At 40.7% G+C, this 24303-nt stretch overlaps 1 protein-coding gene and 1 non-coding gene across 4 annotated transcripts in view; both read left to right on the plus strand.

Annotated features, from left to right (window-relative positions):
* TBC1D5 (TBC1 domain family member 5) overlaps positions 1–24303 on the plus strand; it is a 404938-nt gene that overhangs the window by 222938 nt on the left and 157697 nt on the right. For all 3 annotated transcript variants that reach the window (XM_069958701.1, XM_069958699.1, XM_069958700.1), the window contains 8 exons: positions 6298–6406; positions 12112–12201; positions 12292–12366; positions 13595–13662; positions 14966–15068; positions 21426–21514; positions 22457–22507; positions 23648–23717. In XM_069958701.1, coding sequence (XP_069814802.1) covers positions 6298–6406; positions 12112–12201; positions 12292–12366; positions 13595–13662; positions 14966–15068; positions 21426–21514; positions 22457–22507; positions 23648–23717 — 655 coding nt within the window. The remainder of the gene's footprint in view (positions 1–6297; positions 6407–12111; positions 12202–12291; positions 12367–13594; positions 13663–14965; positions 15069–21425; positions 21515–22456; positions 22508–23647; positions 23718–24303) is intronic.
* LOC138785088 (U2 spliceosomal RNA) lies at positions 542–732 on the plus strand. The gene has a single exon (XR_011362062.1). It is a non-coding gene; the product is annotated as a U2 spliceosomal RNA (small nuclear RNA).

A 24303-nucleotide genomic window follows, 5' to 3' on the forward strand; every position in this document is an offset into this window, starting at 1 on the left:
GTAAGGACAGTCACCAGCAGAGGAAAGGATGAGGGACTGATCCCCAGTAAAGCAAAGATGCACTAAGCTGAAGTACTGTACTGATGCCAACACTCGACTAGTTGGGGAAATCTTCATTAGTTAGCTCAACCCAGAGCCATGTCTCCTTGTTGTTGACAAATATTTGGCGCACTACTGAGTATATGGACAATTTGTCTCAAAAAAACTATCGTAAGTGCAATAGGTGTAACGTTTGATGGCTCACAATTTAGAATTCGTAAATCTGGGCCTATCTTTTTTTCTGCATAAAGGTTAATACATAGTTTCTAGGTAATCTTTTGTGATCTGTGCACTTGGTGTGGTGCTGTGCAGTGGCCATTGTTCCTGCAGTGCTGTGTTTGTGCGGCCGATGGCTGGGGGCTTAGTCTGGCAGCAGTGAGACTTGGTCTCTCCCCCTATGGCTGCTGCTGCCCAGTGATATGCCGATTAGGTTTAGGGACCCACTTGAAAAGGGGGCTGTGAAGTGGACTTAAATATTTTGATCCAAATATATAATAAACTTATCGCTTCTCGGCCTTTTGGCTAAGATCAAGTGTAGTATCTGTTCTTATCAGTTTAATATCTGATACGTCACCTATCTGGGGACCATATATTAAATGGATTTTTAGAACAGGGTGATGGAAAAAGAGCTTGCTCTGTCCTCTCTAGGCATTGGCCTGGTATTGCAGTGCCTCCAGGTTCAGTGCACAAAAAAAAAAAAAAAAATATATATATATATATATATATATATATTAAACTTGAATTTTTTTCTAAACTTTGTTGTGAGATGTTGACCGTTATGACGGTTGGTTGATTAATGTATGTATACTATGTGGATGTGGATACTATGCGGCCATGTTGTTTTTTGTTTTTTTTCTTAACCTACTGCAGGGAGTAGTTAAAGGAGTTTTTCATCGAAAATTAATTGATGATCTATCTTTAGTTTAGGCCATCATTAGCTGATTATCAGGTTGCTGACAGTCGGAACCCTCACCTATCAGCTGTTCAGACAAGCCACAGAGCCCAGATATAGACACAGTGTACGGAGCCAGAAACCTGGACTCAGTACATTGTGATGTGACCATGCCATTTCACTGCAGCTCAGTTGCCCTTTAGTCCAGTGGGAGCTGAGCTGCAGTAAAATAGCCCAGGCGCTATACAGTGTACAGAGCCAAAACTTCCAGCTCCGTACACTGTGTTTATATCGGGGTGCCACAGTCAGCCACAACAGTTTATCAGTGTGGGTGTTAGTTATCAGCATCTCAATTAGCTATTAATGTTCTATCTTGAGGATAGTTTATCTAGCATTTTTTTCCAGAACTCCCCTTTGGGGGGACATGGCCACTCTGATGCCACTAACTGCCCTATCAGGAACTTCAGAGCTTCACAAACCCTGATTCTGGCACATTTGCATAACGCTAGTGCTGCTACATGGGGATTGATGGTTATCCTTGCTTTCTCGGCTACATATTGCCATGGCTATAGAAATGCTTACAGCTACTGTGATGTCTATTTTAATGGTAACATGCATTTAAATAGACATTAGGGGAGGTTCAGTATACCGATGCGGCAGAGGGGCCATGTTGCCCTTTATTGCGGCAGCTAAATGTAAACTATATATATATATATATATATATATATATATATATATATATATATAAAACGTTATTGCATACAGTCATTTGCAATGTATCTGTACTCTTTCTAGTGATTGTTATGCTTTTTGTTCATGCCTTATTTGTCTTCCCTGTTCTCTAAACACATGAAAAGGTCTTTACGGTGGTATTACAAGGCCCGATGGGGGCCCAATAATACCTCTAAAGATCGGCGCTCGTTTACTGGGCCTATTACACAGGCCGATAATCGTTTAACAAGGGCTGCAGGGACATCGTTACCGATGTCTTTGCAGCTTTTGTTTAGGCTGGGTTCACACTATGTATATTTGAGGCTGTATTTGGTCCTCATGTCAGGTCCTCATAGCAACCAAAACCAGGAGTGGATTGAAAACACAGAAAGGATCTGTTCACATAATGTTGTAATTGAGTGGATGGTCGCCATATAACAGTAAATAACGGCCGTTATTTCAATATAACAGCCGTTGTTTTAAAATAACAGCACATATTTGCCATTAAATGGCGGCCATCCACTCAATTACAACATTATGTGAACAGAGCCTTTCTGTGTTTTCAATCCACTCCTTGTTTTGGTTGCTATACAGCCTCAAATATACGTAGTGTGAACATAGCCTTAAACTGTATACATACCTTTCCAGGTTTCAGGGCTCCTCTTCCTGTGTGCTTCTCCCAGGGTCCTGCGCGCTCTAGCTTCACAGCGGCTTGTCTCAGCTGACAGGCCACTTAGCCAATCACTAGCCGTGGCGGTCCCGACCTGTGATTGGCCGAGCGGCCTGTCAGCTGAGACAGGCCGCTGTGAAATCGGAGCACATGGGACCCGGGAAGAAGCACAGAGGAAGAGGAGCCCTGCAACCTTAAAGGATATGTATTCTTCTTTGCATATCGTCAGTGTCGGCCGCACACCGCTATTACATGTAGCGGTGCCGCGGTGCACGGTCAGCGCCCGACGATTATAGGTCGGAACCGATGACAACAATCATTGTCTTTATTACACAGAACGATAATCGGCCAGATAGGGTCGATTCGGCCGATTATCGTTCCGTGTAATAGTACCCTTACACTTTAACACTGTGGATTTAGTCCACTTTATGTTCTGATACAGTATATTTCAATTAGTTGTTTTTAAAATGACTAGAAAATGTACCGTTCATTGATATCAAGAGCGTCGCATGCGGATGATGACTCATTTCTCGTTCAGTCTAATAAGAGAAATTAAATACCCAACAATGTTATTGAAATGGGAACAAATGCTGCTTGATAAAGATTTGGAATTGTATAGATGTAGGTGGAAAGTAAATAATATCCTTTAATGACAAGAACAGACTGGTGCGTATTAGAAGATGACAACCAGAATATCAAGTTACAGATGTTTTAGAACTGACCACAGGCACGGGGATAAATACATAGAACTGTATGAGAAATCCAACATGTTTCATACTAAGGGTACTCTTTATTAAAGGGGAACTATCAGCAGGTTAGACAAATCTAACCTGCTAATATCTCCCTATTGCACACGGGGCGCTGAGGATGATAATATGTCTCTTACCTTTATCCTCTATTCCTGTGCAGTTTTAATGTAATTCTTTATCCGGTAAGGCCATTTGAGGCACTGCCTTGCCCACAGAGCACTGATCCGCCCCCAACCAGCCTGCCTATTCAGTATTTATCAGTGTGGCAGGCCTGATTGGTGCTCTGGGGTGGGGTAGTGATCCATGCAGTCTTACCGGGTAGCATACCAGGAGCATTTAAAGAGATCTATCTCCTCCCCTATAAATGTTACCATTTACATCTAATATGGTTTCCATTTGCTTGGTTTTTATGCTTTTGATATTCACAAGATTACCAAGATTACTATCAATAATATTAGTGTGAGCCCCAGAATATTGACTCAGATTGCACATTTTGAACTTGGGAAGGGGGGCCATAGAACGGCCCTGCAACCCCACTGTCACAGGACCAATACCCAGAGGCCCCCGTAAATCCCAGCAGGCACCACTGGCGGAGAAAGCTGTCACCAAACAACACAAGTGTGAACAAGGTATAAAACACTCACCACACTCCAGCAGGTAGAATGGGAAGGATAGGAGGTACAAGTCATGTGTGCACAGGTGTCTCCTGCTAATTGCGGTCATGTGGGTCTTACCAGGAGGAGTGCAAACACTGAGAAAAGGGAGAAATGTAAAATACGGACAAGAAGAGAAAATAGCGCTGCACCTCACACCTATGGCTGATACTAATGCTTCTCAGCTACTTTAAAAACCAACTCCAGGATGTTGGTATATAATTTAATCAAACCGTATTGCCCCATGTACCAGTGTGCAGGTCTCCTGGCCCACATGACCAAAATTTGCAGGATATGCCTGTGCTCACATGTCAGTACTCTATGTCTTCCCCATTCTGTGAGAGCAGCAGAACCTTATCCATACTTGTGTCGTTTGGGGGCAGCCTTCCCCGCCGGTGGTGCTGGGCGGGTTCTGGCGGGGCTTTTTGGGTCTGGTCCTGTGACATGGGGGTTGCAGGGCTGTTCCATGGCCCTCCTTCCCTGCACGTGCACGCTTTGCGGGGGTGGCGGTCACTGACCGACACGGTGTGGAGTTAGCATAGGGACCCGTGTGAACCAGAGGACCTGCATGTTGGTACACAGGGCTATTATGGCTTGATCAAATCATATACAGACACTCTGGTGTTGATTTTTAATATAGGCCTAGCGGCATTAGTATCAGCCATAGATGGGATGTGAAGCCGTTCCTTTCTCTCCAGTCCGTATAATTCATATTGTACTGTATGATAAATCTGACGCATCTATTTGTTGGCTTACTTTTCACCAAAACAGTGTGCCAAAATTTTAGCACAATTATGGCTGGTAGTGTTGCATTATAAACCGTGCCCCCTTTCGACTATCTACATCCCTTATCCTGATAAGTCATACCTGGTGCTTTCTTATTAAGCATTGTATAGCTTTTATTCTTTTTGACCCACTTGGTATAATAAATGTGTTGCAATTCCTGCATGTCTCGATTCTGGCACAAGTGGAAACCCACATTTTAGCACAGCAGGCATTTAAAAAGATATGGACCAGTATATCTTACATTTTTTTGTTTGTAGAGCTATGTTCACAACACGAAATAAAAGCTAGATTTTCCGCCCGGTGCGCCAGGTGGGCGGGGAGGGGGTGGAACGGGGGCCGCGGACTCTAGGTCTGCTTAATTAATCATTTTTGTCGCCGAAAAATTTTCAGAAAACCTGCGACAGCTCTGAGCTGGTGTTGGTTTCCTCGGCGCACACACTGGTGCGCACGGGATTTATGTAGAGGCAGTGTGCCTCTACATAAATCTGCGTACTGCAAGAGCTGTAGGGACATTTTTCAGCACAGCACAGAAAACGCCGGACTTAATAAATGTCCCTCAGTGTGTGGAAATAGTACCACTCTTATCCATGGTCTGTATCTAGCATTGCACCTCATTCTAATTGAAACAAAAAGGTGCAATGCCAGAATTAGCCCTTGGATGAGAATGGAACTGTCTTCATTAACCGTTCTTGTGCAAGTCATACAATAAAGCCTATTAGAATGGTTGTTACTAGGGTATTGCAGTCCTTTTTTCACCTCGACACATCTCATCCTGTAAGAAAAATAAACGCTGCCTTTAATTATTCTGTTATTTCCCAATGACCTTGTTTGTGTCTGCTAATTGTAACAAGCACCAGCTCATCAGGTCACCGCGTATTGTTCTCGAGCCGATGATGTGTCATTCATGGCGTTTGATTCACAGAAAGACGGAAAAGAAGCCAAGTCAAATTCTTTTGTTCAAACTCTGTAAATGGTTTGGGACAATTAATTTCCAATCGTTTCCCAGTAGAGCAGATTTACTTGTATATTAATGAGGCACAGGTGTTAGGCCCCTTGTGTGTCTAAGCCTGGGAGGCATATTTAGGTTGTTTATCTAGTCAGCCATAGGTACTGCAAGGTGCTCAAGCTTGCCTTCCCTAACAGTTTATACAGTTGGGCTTTTTTCATTTTTTGATGCTTTTTTATTTAAATATGCTTGCACCTGTTAAAAATTTAAAACTGTTCATGTAGAAATAAGTGTAAGCCGTTCCGGTGGTAATAGCACTACCGGTTAAGTAATGCAGTCCTCTATTATGGTTAACAGCCCAGTCTATCATTAAGGGTGGAAAAAAAAAATAAAAAGTTAATTTAAAATCAAATATTTTATCGAGGAGCTAATAGTTATTAGGTACGGTTCCTCTCAGATAATTCTGCCAGTGCTTTTCTCTCCTGCCTGTGTACGGAAATATGGTTGTGCCCGTATTAATATTCATTTTTCTTGTTTATTCACTGAACTGCAGTACCAACATTTTAGAGAAAATGGAATGGCCTCCATAGGCATTATGAATTTCAGTAGCTGGCATAATTATAGCGATCTACATATTCATTAAATACTGAGAAGAAATGTGTCCAAAAAAGACAACCATGCGTTTTATAAAAACTATGCTTGAATAAAATCATTGTGCAAAAAAAATATATAAAAATTGAAAAGAAAAAAGTATCACTAGTGTGGTTTCGATTCTAGCTGTTTGGGAATCGGAACGTGTTCCTGTGATATGTTTCTTAAATATAATACATCTGTGTTATTTACCTCCATAGCAAAGAATGGGAAGAACTTTTTGTAAACAGCAATTATTTGGCAGCGATACGTCTGAAAGGGATTAATGGGCAGCTGAGAAGCAGCAGGTTCCGGAGTGTTTGCTGGAAGGTAAGTAGAAAATATTTATTTATAGTTTGCGGTTGCAATGTATCAACATTTTACCTGATGCGCTTGAAGATTACTGATGCAGTCATAGGATTTTCCAGGCGACTAAATCTACTGTTTCTGAATCCTTTATTATTATGTGCAGCTTTTTTTATTTTTTTTTTTGGAAATTATACAGAGCAGCTTTTTGTAATGATTTTAGAGGAAAAGGGAGAATAAACATTGTATTTCTTTTAATGTCTATTCAGTGGAGACAGAACTGGTTACATTTTATGATATCCCTGCATATCCCCCATTGTATTGTGGTGGGAGGTTCATCCATTGTTTATACAAGGGCACACCACAAACCATCTAAGCCTTGCCACTTTCTGTCATACTTAATAACACTTTGTATATCCTGTTATCCTGGATCGCAGACATGCTGACGAGGGGCAATTTCTGATTTTTCATTATGCTCATCCTCTTAAATAAACGCTACTGATAACATACAATTATTGCAGCGGAGTAAGACGGATAGTTTTCCACGCAACTTTTGGCCTGCTTTCTTAAATCTTTTACTTGTTGGTATTTTGTGGTAGTGTTTTTTTTTAGGAAGTTTTAAATCGCCATAAAAAATGTTTGCTTTATGAGACCGAAAAGTTTATTCACCTTGGTAACTGATTCTGGTGCTTCTGTAGGCCTGTATCCCTTATACTGACTGACATAAAAAAAAAAATTCAAGAAAAATTAGGCTACTAGGAATGTCACATTAAAGTGTTCCTGTACTTTTACATAACTTATAATTTTATAAGCTGTCAACCCCCTCCTAATAGTCTGTGCGCTCTTGCTCCTCATGTATGGCTTTATATTTACATGTGTATATCTGTTATGTCTCTTTGTCAGACTGAGGCTGTGTGTAAATATAAAAAGTTGCACTGTTTCTCAACATTATATATCTTGTATATGCCATTTTTATTCTCTGCATACTTCATTTCTAACATTGCATTTTCCCTTAGTTAGTTGGTAGAGACTAGCTACTATGATGTCTGCCATACACTGTACACACAGAAGGGGGGGTATCCTGCTGCCCTGTATCTCTATGGCATATCATCAGAAGCAGCAGCATAGAGGACATTATAAAGCAACACTTTACAGTATTATGTTAACGCATATTGAATATGCTGCCAGTTTGAAGCTGTGAATTTTATTTTTCAAATTTTATGCTGGGTTTAGCTATTTATTATGTCAGTTTTACCCAGCATAAAATGTGCAGCATACAGTACATGTAAATATCCTTGTATCTCTCTACTTAAAGGGGATATGCGGAGAGCAGGGATGGTCCTAACATTTCTGCTTTCTGGCGTTTCACTTTCTCAGTCTACCTATCCGTGCTGATACTTATGTCAACAAGAGGGGGTGAATATTGCGGGCGCTGTAGGCATTGCGTCTGGGTGAGACCACACCCACACACAACGTCCAATAGTTGCCTCATGTCGCTGCGACATCAGTTGGACCCTTCCTGCTCCTAAGATTTCCCCTGTGATTATCATTCAAATCTGCACGATAACAATCATGTTTGAGCGATTATCTGTTCATGCAAATACAGCTAACTATCAAGCAATAAGCAAGAAATCGTTCATCATGGTCTTTCAACATGTTCACAAATTGTCGCTGGTTGCTCCATTTGCTCCTACAGTACAGCACTGCTACCACTCCTAAGTGCCTGGTGAAGTACCCAGATGACATTTCTATACACAAAGCAGGGGACACTACAGCAGCCCTGGACTTGAGAGGAGAATAGATTTTTTTCAGAAAAGTTCCCTGATATGTGGAGAAAGAAACATTTTTTTTTTTGTCAGATAAGCTATATCATAGGTTTCTTACATATACTTGTACTATTGATTGTTGAAACACCTAGAAACCCAAAGGGGCCATGTCCTTTGCTTCTCCCCAACATATTTACTAAGAATTTCCCTACAACCACACTAAGGCAGACAAAAAATCTAGCAGGGTAAAAATTAAAACCCTAATGTGCAGGCATTTTGAAAATGTGAACGTATCAGTGAATTTGGTCCATAGTGTAATAAAAAGATATATTTAATTGCTATTTAAAGGGAATGAACCTATATATATTTAATTGCTATTTAAAGGGAATGAACCTATTGGGACTCAGCCACCAACAAAGAACCGCTCTCATCCTGACCAATCCAGACTGTCTATGTGCATTCAATAATTGCCTGAAAGCAAATAATAAGACAGGGGGGTTATTAATGCAGCATTCTCAGTGAAGGTGACTGTGACTAGTAGGGTACCACGGGGTCAACATCCTCATTAGTATATTTTTTTAGTAACCATTGTTCCATCAATCACGCAATAAGGCTGCATTTTACATGTCTGTAAAAATAGACAATGGGCTACAGACTGGACTTTGGAGCCCCCTGCATCACATTTATGAATGATGATGCCGGTAGTTCCAAAGTCCGGTTCATAGCACATTGTCCATATATTCAGATCATGCTCTGAATGTGAGAATAAGGCCTCCGTGTCCATAGGGTAATTATCACAGAAGGCTCATATTTTGCTGCGACAGCAAGAGAAACTTGCAGGCTGGCTAAAACAGTGGTGATTTACAATGTAGATAGATAGAGGGTTATATTCTTGTAATGAAAATAAATATATACATAATTAAATGTTTAATAACAAAATACAGCTACAACTGACACTAAAGTTTACTTGGGGTACAACCAGTGCCAGGTACGTGCTAACAGGGTCCAAGATCTCTCATCCTTTGGGATTCATAAAAATTAGAAAGTTATCATAGGTACATATAATATTATATATGTATATACATATACTGTATGTATAATGTATAGCAGGCAAAAATTATTAAAACAGTTGTGCAGAATTAAGATATGGTAACGCCACCAAAGATTGCCGCATCATGTTCCCTAAATTGTGCTTCATAGAAGCTAATGTATATGAATGTGGTTGTATTGTGATCCCCTAGTGACCATGACATCAACCCCATGATTGCCAGAAATCTATCCAGTAAATGAAGCCACACTGTGATCCAAAAGTAGCCCTGACCATGACCAGAAAACCATCCTGTATGAATTCTGGCCATGGTTTGGAGTGCTTCTGGGTTGTAGTATGACTCAATTTACTTACATTAGCTGTAATGCACAGTTCAGGGAGCGCAACACTTTAGTCTTCACCTGTACAACATGTTTGTAGACCTAATAAAACCTAAAGCCCGTTGAAAATATGTTTGCTTTCTTCCGTTAGTCATGTGTGGCATTGCACTTTACTGTAATTAACGGAACTAAACTTTAACACCACACACAACCTTTGGTGCTTAACCCCTTATCTGTGTGTGTGTTACCATTGTATTATAAAGCTATGATAACTTCTGTGCTGTGACCTCAGTTGTGGCCCTTTACAGGGTTATTGAGGATTATTTTTTTGCAAAAACAACGCCACTTCTGTCCTGGTTGTGTGTGGTATTACACTTCATCCCAATACACTTCAATGGAACTGAGCTGCAAAACCACACCCAAACTTAGCCTTAAGGCCCTATTCCACGGGTCGTTTAGAGGAGCAATATCGTTCGTATTCGGCCGATATCGGCCGCTACGAACGATATTCGTCCCGTGGAATAGAGTGCAACAATCAGCCGACATCGTTCATGTCGGCTGATCGTTGCAGTCGCTTGTTTTTCAACATGTTGAAAAACAAGCGACTGATATAGCAGCGATCTGCTGCCGTCTCTCCGTTGAATAGGAGCATCGGCAGCAGACTTTGCTATATCCTATGGGCTGCCCGGACGATCAGCGATCCCCGGGGCAGCCCCCCCGCAGCTCCCCGCTGCCCCCTCCCGCACTCACCCGCTCGCTGCAGCCGCATTGAATAGCGGCGTCAGCGAGCGGTGAACGAGGAGCAAACGAGCGCTAATAGCGCTCGTTTGCTCCTCCAAACGACTCGTGGAATAGGGGCATTAGTGTGTATTATCCATGTGTCTTCAGATGATGACCATGTGTGGTATTATAGATGTTTCAGGAATATACTATACATCACTTAGCCCTGTGGCGTCCTCCTCTGAATCTTGATATTCCAGCATGTCATTACTGTTCATTGTCATGGCATTTCATGCCAAATACAAGCTATATTGTTTTTGTCCATTGTTTTTTCAAAGATGCCATTATTCCTTACACTTGCTCCAGTAATGATGCGGTATTGAGTGGTAAGACACGTGGTTCCCTTAGAAGAATGAATTAAAAAGCTCACACAATACCGTACTTCAGCAAAGGCCGTAAATTATAGCAGAAACAATCTTTTAAATGAATTAAGTCTGATTAATCTCCCAATTCTCCGAACGCTAATATTTCTAAGATCTGAATTTATTATTCCAAAAACACCCATCCTTGCAGAACATGTGAAGAGAGGGCAGTAAAACATCCTGACTGCCGTCAGTGATTATAGGAGATGTCTAGCTGAGAGTTATCAGGGGGGAGGAATACTTATTGGTGGGATCCCGCAGCCGGCAGCACACAGAGAACACCACAGTCAAGCAGTGTCTGATCATGTGCATTAACATGGTAACCCTAATAAATTATTCCTATAATTCACATAGTCTATTCAGGCATTGATTGTTTGAGCAATGTCTGTACAACAGTGCAGCCTACTCGTCCCCTGGGAATGAGTTCTGCAGCTATACCACTGATATCATATACAGTAATAGAGGGATTCCTATAAATACAACATAAAAAGAAGCTAACAAAACTTAGTGCCCCTGTCAGTTAACAAAACTTTGGACCTATTATAAGGTTTTATTGGTCAGACCCCCACAGATCAGCGATCCAGGAGAAGCATGCTGTTAGGTGCTTCACTACCCAGCTCACTGTGATCTCGGTCCAGCACCCGGGATGCGCCTTCTGACGTAGTATCATCTAACAAAGTACAAGTGCACGCAGAAGAGCCACTAACCTGGTGGAATGACTGAATCCACTACCAGACTGGGGAAGGGGTGCTGACACAGGAATACTACGGGTACTAAGCAGACACTTTTTTTTGTTTTCTCAGACAGTTTGAAAAATCAGGACCAATGTTTTTTATAATCTCAGGTCATAGACCAGCATGTCTGTATCCCAATGGCTGGGTGCTGCACATACCAGTATCACTGGGTATAGACAAACCACACTGCCTTTTTCCATTCCATTTTTAAATGGTTACTTTTATGGTCAACCACATTTTTGTTTATGCTAAAAAACACACACATCCGTTTTTATCCATTTTTTTTATAATGGGAGTCAATTGAAAAAATGGATCCAAACGAACTTCACACAATTGCATCTGTTTTTCATACTATTTTTCCATAAAAAGTGTACGTTTAAAGGGCCGCAAAAAATCTGTGTGACACCAGCCTTACTTGTGATCAATGTTATACTCCTATTAGATTTTTCTTTTGCTCTTGAATCTGAATAACCCATCATGGGCTGTGGTTACACATGGTCGCTGTCTACCGTGTCTGCTCATAACTTGTCTTCTCCATTTTGCGTGAAGTTTTAGAGCGCTGTCCTGGAGTGCCACCTATCAAACTTATTATCTGTACTGCTTATATTTGCTTTTTCCATGTTCGTGCAATTTTATTCTCAATGTATTCCATTTTTCCCTTGATAATCAATGTCCTTTCCTAAGCTTGTTTGTAACACATTTCCATTTTTTATTGGCAGCTGTTTCTAAATGTTTTACCCCAAGACAGAAGCCAATGGATAAGTAAAACGGCAGAGTTAAGAACGTGGTATAAAAAGATTAAGGAAATAGTAAGTGATATTTTCACGATTATCCAGCGCTGCTTTGAAACAGTGTCTAATTGAGAGAAATGTAACGTTGTTGTGTTTGTCTTATTTTAGCATATTACAAATCCCAGGAAAGCTGCTGGACAGCAGGACTTAATGATAAATAATCCGTTGTCACAGGATGAGGGGGTGAGTACACATCACTCTCAAGACTGCTGAGTTGAAGCGAACCCAACACAATATTTCATTTGTTATAGGAGTAAAAAGCCAGAATAAGTCTTATGTGGAGGTGTATTTGCACTCACTAAACAGCCTCCTTAAAATAACCTTCATTCTGTGAGCCCTCTCAGCTATCCTGCAGAGGCAAGAGGGGTTGTATAACACACTAAACCCCGGCTGGATATCCTGCTGTGGGTGGATACCTGGCTTTGGTATTTCCTGTTCATATCATCAGACTCGTAAATGAGTTGGATATTGACTGAAGGGGCCACTGGTCTCTCTACAGGAGCCATCCCTTTGCTGGGCCCTTCCCTTGAGGGATATCTGCATAGTCCCATGTTTTGAGACTTGTGACTGAGGCTCCGCTGACCTTCTTTTCTTTTCTTTTTTTTTTTTAATACATATTGACGTTTCCCAGGGGGCAATGCATTTAGGATTTCACTGCATTGAGCGCTTTAATCAGCAGCCAACAGCCTATTTTTTGGCTGGTCTCCCTGCTGTACAAAGCAATAGTAGCAGTGACAGTAATCATACCTGTAGGTAACCTGTTTCTGACTACAGTATTGTAAAAAGGCTTTTGTTTGTCAGTGTGAAGGGAGAAAGATGTGCGGCCAGAGGAACTAAATTGCCATAAGCTGCGCCTTTTTGCCCTCTGCTGCATTCAGTCACTGAGGCTCAGGTGCTTCATTCTGTCAGTGACTGCATAGGCAGCGGAGGAAGGGGAAAGGCATTGCAGCCTATGGCACTTCAGCCAGGCCCCTTTGACCATTCACACCAACAAACAACAGCACATTTTTACATTATTGCAGCTACAGACAAACTAACTAAAGAGATTATTACAGTCATTGCTTCTATTACTGTATAAACATGTCTGCAGTTGCATAAAGGTTTCTAGCTGTCGATTTCCCTTTAAAGGGATCTTCAGGTGTGAAACTAATCTTTTATACTTTATATGAGATAGTAGGACTGGTCCCCATTCAGGACCTTCATCTATGAGGCAGACAAGAGAAACCAACAAGAGCGACTTAAAAGAAAACTAAAAAGAGATAGTATAGCTTACTGTGGCATAAAACAAAGCCTTCCATCAGTCATATACATCGGAAGATCATCTAGACATTTACTGTATTTTGAATAGAAGGGTTGAATGCAGTATAAACAGAGCCTATAATGTGACGTTTCCATTTTTTTTTCTTTTTAGAGTCTCTGGAATAAGTTCTTTCAGGATAAAGAACTCAGGGCAATGATTGAACAGGATGTTAAAAGAACGTATGTATCCAATAAACTGTCTTCCATTGTAGAATATTGCTCTTAATTTTGCCATAATCTGTTCTCTGAACAATCCATCCTCTTAGTATTTAAAGAGTAACTATCAGCAGGTTAGATGAATCTAAACTGTTGATAGCCCCCTAGTGGGCATGGAGTGCTGAGGATGAAGGTATGTCTCTCACCTTCATCCTTGGGTGCCATTTCTGGTCTGTTTATATTGAAATTCTATGCCCCCAAGCACCCGTCCGCCATCATCTCCCCCCTCCTCCGGCTGGCCCCCTCCACTAATGATCATTAGGGCCAGACGGCCTGGGGCGGGGCTACATGCCCAGCCAGCCTGCAGCTTCTAATGATCCTCAATGGAGGGGGGGCTGGTTGGGGGGCGGCCTACTGGGCAGGGGATTTCAGAATAAACAGCACGGGAATGGTGCCGAGGATAAGGGTAACAGATATACCTTCATCTTCACCGCGCTGTGCCCACTAGGGAGCCGTCAGCAGGTTAGATTTGTATAATCTGCTGATAGTTCCCCTTTAAAGCATTGTTATTGTTTATACAATGTGTTATGGGTACCTGGCAAGAGGTGTAAAACTAAAAGATTGATTGTATTTATAGACATGGTTGCTAAAAATCGACCTAGCCAGTTGTAACAATCATGCTGTTTAAGAAAATCATCACCACTCTAAGACCAGGTGGCTACACTCCACCTTTTGTATGCATAGTGACCCCCCCATCAGACCTTATGTCCATGTACACTTAGCTATACCACAAGTCTTTGTACCCCCCCTTAATAGAAAAATAAGGCTTAAAGCTCAAACTCACTTGTTTAGTGACTCGCCACATGCTTATTCCGTTTTATTATGGAAGAGCTGACTTATACAGCACAGGACTCCCCTGCATGGGTTGCTCCGGTTGTCGCTTTGTTTTTTTTTATAGATTTTTCATTTGGAAACATTAAAATTCTTTGAAACTAAAACAACCTGTGTGTCTAATTTGTGTTTTGGAGAACTGTCAGGTTCTCTTTATTGGCAGACTCTTCTCAGTATGGTTATATGATGCAGAAATGAATGGAATAACATATTATTAAAATATTAAAGAAAAACTGCCAACTGGAGGAATCATAGGAGAGATCCTGGGGTTTTCTTTAAGCATTTTCCATTAAAGATAATAGTATAGTAATCTTATTCCTACAGAATATTTTTATTTGAGAAAGTAAAATTTTCATTTACTTCCTAGCGCTCCCATCACCTCACTGAATCATCCGAATATTGCTAATCATTCATATTTGTTCTATATCTCTTCCAGATTTCCTGAAATGCAGTTCTTCCAGCAGGAGGATGTGAGAAGTATCCTCACTGATGTGCTTTTCTGTTATGCAAGAGAGAATGAACATTTGCTTTATAAGCAGGTCAGATAAGTAATATACCTATAGGATGCATTGTCCTATCGATTATTGCTGTGCATTATGTGAAATATGAAACACTTTCCTCCTCTAATGCAGTCATTACAGATAAATGGGAAAAATGATCACCATTGTTATTTTTTTATTTCCTCTCATTATCATTGGTTTTTTTTCTTAAGTGAATTGTGGATATATATTTTTCATTAATATTCAATAGGAAGGTTACCTTGTTTTGAGGTATCTAGTTGTTAGTCTTTGCTATGGTTAGTTAAATAGTTGAACACAAACTACAGAGTAGAAAACCTTAGCTTGGAACTTGGGAAGATAAGGCCTTATTCACACGTCCCATGAAATTGAGTGTGATCATGGATCCGGACAATTTTAGGGGACGTTGAATCCTAAAAAAATAGGACATGTCCTAGTGCGGCAGTAGGCAACAAGAGACCATGCCAGTTCAGGTGTCTGTGTGCATGCCGGCCCCAGGGCGCTTGTGGTTGGGTGTGTGCTGCCAGTTCACGTTCAAGTGGCAAATTTACCTTGAGGGGGGGAATGATTCTGTAACACGCTGGGCGGGTGGGGGGATTTTGCTGTGCGGATGCTCTTACATGGGATCCCTCTTTTTACGGATTCCACGGATGCGGCCTGCTTTTCTGCAGTTGACTTTGACAACAATAGACAGAAGTCACATTGACATGAATGGGAAATATTACTGGACAAACTAGTAAACTAATATAAAAATGTGATTTAAACAATAGGTGTTTTTGCTATGACTGCTAACAGTTATGTCTCCCGACCTCCCCATACACGTGAATTTTAGCACAGACAGAGGTTTTTGTTCTCTATGCGAAGCTGCAGTCAGACTGCTTATCTATTTAGTATAAGGTATATGACACCCTTAAGGGGTACTCCAGCAAAAAGCTTTTTCCCGGTAATTGAAACACATTACAAAGTTATATAACTTTGTAATATGCTTCAATCACCTATCGGCCCCCCTTCCCCAGGCTGTTCTGTGGAATCCATTTTGTGACAATGACATCATCTGCATTAGACACAGCTTCCTGGTTTGGGCTTTCCCATGATGCACTCTGTCTCCTGTGATGTCTAACTGACTCAGTAAAACTGTTAGATAGCTTACATCTTGCTCAGCCAATCAGAGCTGAGCAATCTTTGTCATTGAATAAAGTTAGGCTGACCTAACAAGGCTTAGACCCGCCTCCCTCTTGATGATGTAACTGTCACAAAATGGTTTCCACAGAGCAGCCTGGGTCAACAGTGATTAGGTAAGAATGAGTTTATTTCACTTCCTGGTGGGGGATTGAGGGGGGAAAAGATAGGGAAGGGGGACAGATAGGTGATTTAAACATATTACAAAGTTATATAACTTTGTAATGTGTTTCAATTACTGGGAAAAAGCTTTTTGCTGGAGTACCCCTTTAAGTGTTAGTGGTTTATATAAGGAAAGGTTACCATAAATACCAGAGCCTGAAGACAAGCTTGCCTGTTCCATTATAAGTTAAAGAGGTCTTTCAGGATATCCTAACAGAGATTGGCCTATATGGCATAGCCATGTTACTAGTCGCTTAAAAGCCAAGCAGCCAAAAAAGGCTAAAGGATATTTCTCCCATGACCTCAATGGAAAACCTAAAGCCAACATAATTTTTATGTCTGTTATTATATGGTTACATAACTAGGTGTCAGGCACTTACTGCCTGACTGCTTATGTGCCAAACTTTGACTGTTAAGCATATACTGTATGTCAGTCCAAAATATGAAATATGGCCCAGAGTGTGTGTGTGTGTCTTTTTTCTATTTTTTTTTATTTTTTTTTTGGGGGGGGGGAGGGTTCTGTTTCCTAAACTGCCCACATAAAGAGGCAGGAGAGGCATACACATGGCCTCTTTCTAACTGTAATCATTTTTCTATGGTGCTAGAATAAATCTAATGTCACAAGCTGCCACCTAACTGAGCTGTGGCAACAATTTGTAAAAGCAAATAAGCAATTTGTAATATGGCCAGCGCATTGGTCTCCCTTGAGGGGCTTAGGCTACCAGTTGCCAGTTAAACAATTTAAAACCATATGCTTGCAGAATCTAAAAACAGAGGTTTATGTCTGAACTTGTGCAGTAAACCTATTCCCAGCTTGTTCACATCAAACTACTGACTTTGGTATATGCCATTGAGTCGCATTAATAATTGTTCAGTGTACAGTCTTAGTAACTGTTCTCATTATACTTACTGACAGCAGCTTCCTGTGTATCTCATAGAGCTAAAATCAGACTCCCCTCCTCCAGGCTGAGCTACCTGTTCTGTTGTCACTCTGTCCTTAAGATGGCCGACATGGAGGAGCATGTGACCATGCCCCACCCCCAAGTGTCCAACACTGAGCTTGTATATGCCTATGGTGGACATTGGGGGGCAGGGCATGGTCACATGCTCCTCTATGTTGGCCATCTTATGGACAGACTCACCACAGAGCAGGGCAGCACAGCCTGGAGGAGGGGAGTCTGACTTTAGCTCTATGAGGTACACAGGGAGCTGCTGTCAGTAAGGACTGTGAGTACAGTTACTGATACTGTACACGGACCTATTTTACTATAAAGTGGCCAACCCCTTTAAAGACTACCTGCCATAAAAAAAACTTTTATTGTATCATGTCAATAGTTTTAACTGCTGAGAGTTGAAAGGAAACCTGTCACCCCCCGTGCCGGGACAAAGCCCGGCCAACCCCCGGTGCAGACACATATACTTACCACTGCCAAAAATTCCCGGTGCCAGAGCCCATCCTGCCGCTGAGATTTCCCCGTCCGAAGCCGAGCGTGCACTCACCAGTCATTCTCTATGGACATCAGACTCATCTCTGGTGAGCGCGTGGCTTCGGAGGGGGATATCTCGGCAGCGGGGCCGGACTTCCTCGAAGCAGTAAGTATATGTGTCTGCACCAGGGGGGCCATCCAGTCTCTGTCCCGGCATGGGGATGACAGGTCTCCTTTAAGGAGAAAAAGTGCTGCACCTCTCTGCATAACTTAATAAAGAGTATGGCTACTAAGTACTGTATATACTGTACGTTGCCTATATTCATGTATCCAACATATTTGTTCCATTTGTAGCTAAAACTTCCAGTCCCTGTGAGATCATGGACCTCGTACCAATCACTATTGCCTTTCATCTTTTGTGTTCAAACTGACTAAGGCTATGTTCACACTACGTAAAAGTACGGCCGTTGTGGTACTTTATGTGGGGTGGAATCATGCCTTATTTTTAATGGGATCCCGGCCGGAGCGTATACACATCATACTCGCTGTCAGTTCGCACAGTGAAGCAAGAGGCCCTGGCCACTCGCTTCACTGTGTGCTATGGGAAGCTCTGATGCGGGCGCGCGCTGATGCGCCCGCATCAGGGCTCTGCGGCCGGAAAGATGATCCAGCCGGTACTTAAGTACAGGCCGGGATTATCCGGGCAGAGACCGGCCGTTCCGGGACCCGGCCGGGGTCACGGAACGGCCGGTCTCATACGTTGTGTGAACATAGCCTAAGGCTGGGTTCACTCTGTTTTTTTCATCCACTTTTGCAAAAAAAAAAATGGATGGAAAAAGGTATGCATTTGTTTGTCCGTTTTTCCCCTGACCTCCATTATAAAAAAAAAAGGGTGAAAACACATCAATTTTTTTTAACGTACACAAAAATAAGGTCAGCTACGTTTTTGTGTATGTTAAAGAAAAAAAAAAGCGTTTTCATCAGTTTTTCTTTTATAATGGAAGTCAATGGAAAAACTAATCAAAACGTGTGCAGGCAAATGCATACATTTTTCCATCCGTTTTTTCATCAGTTTTTTTGCAAAAATAGATGAAAAAAAAAAAAACGGATTGCAAAAACGTAGTGTGAACCCAGCCTAAGGAGTTGTGAACTTCCTGTAGCCATGGGTTTTAGGGCTCTGCTTTAATATCTAAATATACGCACCTCTAATATGAGGGTGTTTTGGTATATAGTAGTGGATTTTAATGCTTTTTAAATTAAACTGTCATATGTGTTGTGTACGTACAAAGAGCTGACCTGTCTCAAGGCTCTACAAAGCAGTTGTTCCCACCTAGAGGTTCGGGAGACACGTGGTTAGTGACCCCTTCCTATGTGACTCACCTTATAATAAGTTATGTTCATATTTAGCTGCTAATAACATCAGACATGCCTTAAACTCAAAACATTGTTAGTTTGTATAGTTGATCATTTTTTTTGAATGCTTATTAGCCTATGTTTGCAATTTAATGACATTTCTCCACATTTAAAATTGCTTCTTCCAATGTCACTCCTGACCATCGCAGTTTAATAGGACAAAAGGTTGGAGACCTCCGATCTAAAGTAGAAGAAGAAGTGCGATATCCTACATCGGGATTAGAAGAGGCTGCGCAAAACAGTTTATATTTAACAGCTATTAGAGTTTTGGAGAACATAGGGGGCCTGCTAGCAGAGACTCATTTTCAAGTTAATGCCGTTTTTGTATTAGTTTTCGACAGAGAACATTGGGAAAAGACACTAAAGAACTTTGTAAAATCAAATTACGTTAACTAAGCAATAAACAAGTTAGGAAATGCATATTTCCTAGCTATGTTAACTGCAATGTGAAAACGAATCGTTAAGCCAAATAAAAATTAATGGCGAGCAATTTTTTCCTTATTTTTTTTTTCTTTTATAAATTTCCTTGGTCGTAATTATTCAACGGTGTCCATTCCAACAGCGTTAAGTGAATACACCCCAGGCACGTCAAGCATTGAAGTGGGAAACCGTGTATAATTTTAAACAAAGTCTGTCATTTACTGAACTAGAAAGTAATATTATTACTGGGTAAGAATTAAAACAGCTTAATTACCCCCTGCTTGGGTTTGATATCTTGAAGATGCCTTACAGAGAAATAACACCTTTCTGCATAAGGAATGAATATTTAACTTGATAACATTTAAAAGAAGAGAAAAACTTAAGTCTCCTCACAAGCTGTTAAAGCCATTACTTTGTAGTAGGTGACACCCCGTTTAACATAGACCATATTGTTAATAGTTATGGGGTTTTATTGAATTAATGAGACTGTTATCATGTAGTAGAATGTCTTGCTGAGTTAATTGAAACTGCATAGATTACATAAATGGTATTAATGAACTTTGACTGCCTGATGCTCCAGCTTTAATAAAGACTGCTTGGTGGGCTAAATGAACACAGGCATATAAAGAACAGGTTCAATTTTGCGAGCCTACAGGCTGTTGACAAACACAAAACTTTACCTCTGTTTTCTTTTCCTTCTTCTGTTTGTAGCGTTGGTAGAAAGAGTGCAATGCGGAAAGTTCTCGTAAAAACATAGGCTAAACCGCCGCAGCGTTAGCAGTAGCAATGGGAGATGAAACATTTACTGGTTGTTGGTAACTGACCACCTTCTTGTTTTGTCCATTGTCATGAGTTCCATATATAAAAAAAATATATACAATATTTGCTGGGGATATGTCAGAGGCATTATACCTACTACATAATGGGGGCGACAGATGACATTCAGTGTGCCACATTTTCCGCTTGTTAGTCAGGAGAGTGACCATACATACTGTATACTGTATAACCTCCTTTCTGCTGAGACATGGGACCTAGGGTTATGTGTGTATGGCAAGGTAAAAGGCTACATATACTGTTCATACCAAAGAGGTTCCAGTGGCCTCAGTGTAAGCACTAAAAGTGGCAAATGGTTGTTACCCATCGTTGGCATAAATGATCTGAACAGGGCTCATGTATATGTACAATCAAATCTAATACTTACAGACACCTTCTGTGCTGGTCATACAGATAAGGTAGTTCTGAGACCATATTGATCATGATGATTTTTGGCTATTTCAGTCCACTGTCTGCTGTAAATTATACTTGAATGATGGTTCACGATGGCTGATGGGTGAACCATTTGACCTTTTTTGACCATAGTGATCTGTCAGTTCAGTCTGGCATACAAGCAATCCTGTAGGACTTTGATAGGCCACAATGTATTTGAATCGCCAGCTAAAGGGGGTTATCCAAGATTTGAAAAACATAGTAGCCATCCTTAAGAAAAAGAGGCACTCTTGTTCTTGGTTTGTGTGGCATTGCAGCTCAGTTACATTCAACTAAATGGAACCAAGTCGTAATATCACACAGAACTTGAGGCGCTGTCTTTGGAGAAAAGCAACAAAGTCTCTGGAACCCCAGTGATCAGTGCAAAAATGAGAAAATGATATTGGTCATTTTATACTTTTAATATTGGTCAATTTATACTTTTATTTTGTAATTTTTAGAAGGATTTATTAATATTTATAGCGTGATGTTCTCACTCTCTGCACATAATTTAATTTTTTTTTTTTTTTAGGGAATGCATGAACTGTTGGCTCCTATATTATTCATACTGCATTGTGATCACCAGGCGTTTATGCATGCAAGTGAAGCTGCACAACCAAGGTTGGTATATTCACATTTGCATCTAGTATAATTACATTTTATCAGATGATCATAGGTGTCTTATGGCAGGCAGCTCCTGCACTAGGTGGCTCCAGAGTATTCTTTGAATATCATAGACAACCCAGTCGTCATTCCTGGGCTATTATATTAATATAACATTGAAGATATCATACATATTACTGAACCAAAATCATGGACTGACTCAGTTTTATGTGAAACAAACTAGACAAGACTTCAAGGTACGTCTAAGTTGATTGAAGATCAGACCTGAAGGCAAGTAAATGTCATGTCATAGGTAGTCCATTTGCTAAGGCATGAAGTTCGATTTTGGAAGGTGCTAACGTTATGGTGCCGCTTGTGTAATAGTGAATGCACTGAAGGGTTAATGAGTCTACCATTTATTATGATCACACATAGATGCTGTATTTTTAGAAGGGAAATAAATTCACTGATACCATCTTGTTCCTTCCATATCAGATGTAGGTAAAAGTAAAGTGTGAAACCCTCATCAAACAGCACCATAGATCTGAGCTTCTTAGAGTTACTTTTTAGTAAAGAGATAGAAGAATATTGGAATTAACTGCAATGAACCCAGTAGATGAAACGCTTTCTGTTGTGCTATTACTGTACTGTAAAAACACAATTTATATATTGGGATGGAGCAATGCACCTGACTGAGAATCGTTCTGCAAGTTGCTTGCTTAGCTGGCAATAATAAATGCCAATGACTTTACCTACTGATGAATGTTGCCTCATTTGTTCTTCAGTAAAAACCTGAAGATTAATGACGTTATAAGTGTTTTGAAGAAAAACCTGCTTTTTATTTTGCATGTTCTAAAAGGCATCACTGAAAATTACATATTTTTCCAATCATAAAATGTATTGACATTGTGGTGGGGAAAATAAAAGACATTAATAATACCTTCCGCTTTTTTTTTCTAGTGAGGAAATGAAAGTTGTGTTAAATCCTGATTTCCTGGAACATGACGCCTAGTAAGTCGGACACTTTAGTAATGCTGAATAGTTTAATCCATGTAAATAATATAATGCACTAGCAATCTGATGGATGTGGTGCTGTGTTATTTAACCCATAGGGAGATATTATTAGTAATACTGTCATCACATTCAATGTTAATAAATCCTCAAATTAATCAAACAGCGGCTGATCACAGGGAATTACGATAAGTGGACTGCTGTGATCAGCTGAGTATAGAAGCAGCTGCATTTGGAATTAGGGTTGTCTCTATGGGACATCCATTCAGGGGTCAGGGGTTCACACTACTACCAGGAAAATCATTGGTAAACATTGTGCAGCCTTGCGCCACCACTTGCGGGCATGGACTCATCTGCACATGGTTTTCATGCTGTGCACCTATATGTTTTACACACTTTTTCCAACAACATACAACAAAGAGGGCGTTTAGATGCAATACCTTGTTCCACAATCACAACAGAATTCTAGTACAAGAGTCTGGTGCAGCTTAAGTTGCTCTCTCCCCCATGGCTGCAATTCATTGTCTGCCCCATAGGGGCTGTTCCCGTGTAAGGGCTGTAAGAGCTGGTGGACACGTCTGTGTGCCCTCCACCAATACCTACCTGGAATTATGTGCTTAAAAAGACACAGTCATTTGAATAGACTTTGCACATCAATGGTACAAGTAAATACAAGAAACACTTTTATATATCTTATCAGACAAAAATTCTTCTTCTTTTATCAGTTATCTGCCCTTTCCCCACTTTCTGCTAAACTGTCTTGCACTCTGAATAATTAACTCAATCCCTACCTTTAGCTAGTGCAGAGATTAAGTTACAGGCAGGGCAAGTCTATGGATGGGAAGGAGGGAGATGGGAAGCAGAGAGAGAGAGAGAGAGAGAGAGACATCTAAGAGACAGCTCTATAAGTAAGAGATCTCATCCCAGGGCTTTATACACAGCATAGACTGCTCACTACAACTTTATCTAAGGGGCCTAGTTACAACTGCTGCAAACCATGTAGCCATTATGTACTTATTATACTATGTACTGTATGTCTCTCTTGATTGTACTATAGTTTGACCCCTGTGTTCAGCAAAATACTTATTTATTCAGCTTCATATTACTGTGTAACAATACAAATATTGTTGTTTGTTTTAGTGCCTTGTTTTCAAGCCTTATGGGAAGTGCTGAGCCTTGGTTTTCTACATACGAACACGATTCCCGCAAGGTAAGATACAAATTTCAACACATTGGAAACCTTATATTTCTGTATTAATATTTTTTTGTATTGATTTTTTTTTGTGTGTGTGTCTAGCTGCTTAGCGCAAACCATCATTTTCTTACAGTTCAATTTAGTGGTAAACCACAAGCGAAAATAAATACACATTATTATCTTGAGATCTGTATAAGCAGGTTTTGCTGGAGTCCACAGAAATATTTATAGGTCATGCTTGTTGATGGTGTATAGCTAATAAAAATGTCAGTGTCACTTTAAGGCAAGGCCTATGCACCACTTATCAACAGCTGCATCAGATTTACATTGTTCCGTATGGTAAATACTGTAATTAACGCAGGGCTGAATTATTCCCCCAAAATTTTTTCTTCCTTTAAGAGTCACATAGTTGCATGTGATGTTATTCCCTGTGGGAGAACAGGGATGATATAAATAAAATGGAGCCCTGAAGAAGCAAAGTAGTAGCCATGTGTATAAGACGCCTTGGTATTAGGATGTCATTAGGATCACTTACCTGATCGCTCCTACTGCCAGAAGTTCAGGTAACTGTATATGACCACCCCGGGTCAGTTCCATTCAT

This window comes from Dendropsophus ebraccatus, chromosome 2 (genome assembly GCF_027789765.1).
Source record: "Dendropsophus ebraccatus isolate aDenEbr1 chromosome 2, aDenEbr1.pat, whole genome shotgun sequence".
In the NCBI taxonomy this organism is placed as follows: domain Eukaryota; kingdom Metazoa; phylum Chordata; class Amphibia; order Anura; family Hylidae; genus Dendropsophus; species Dendropsophus ebraccatus.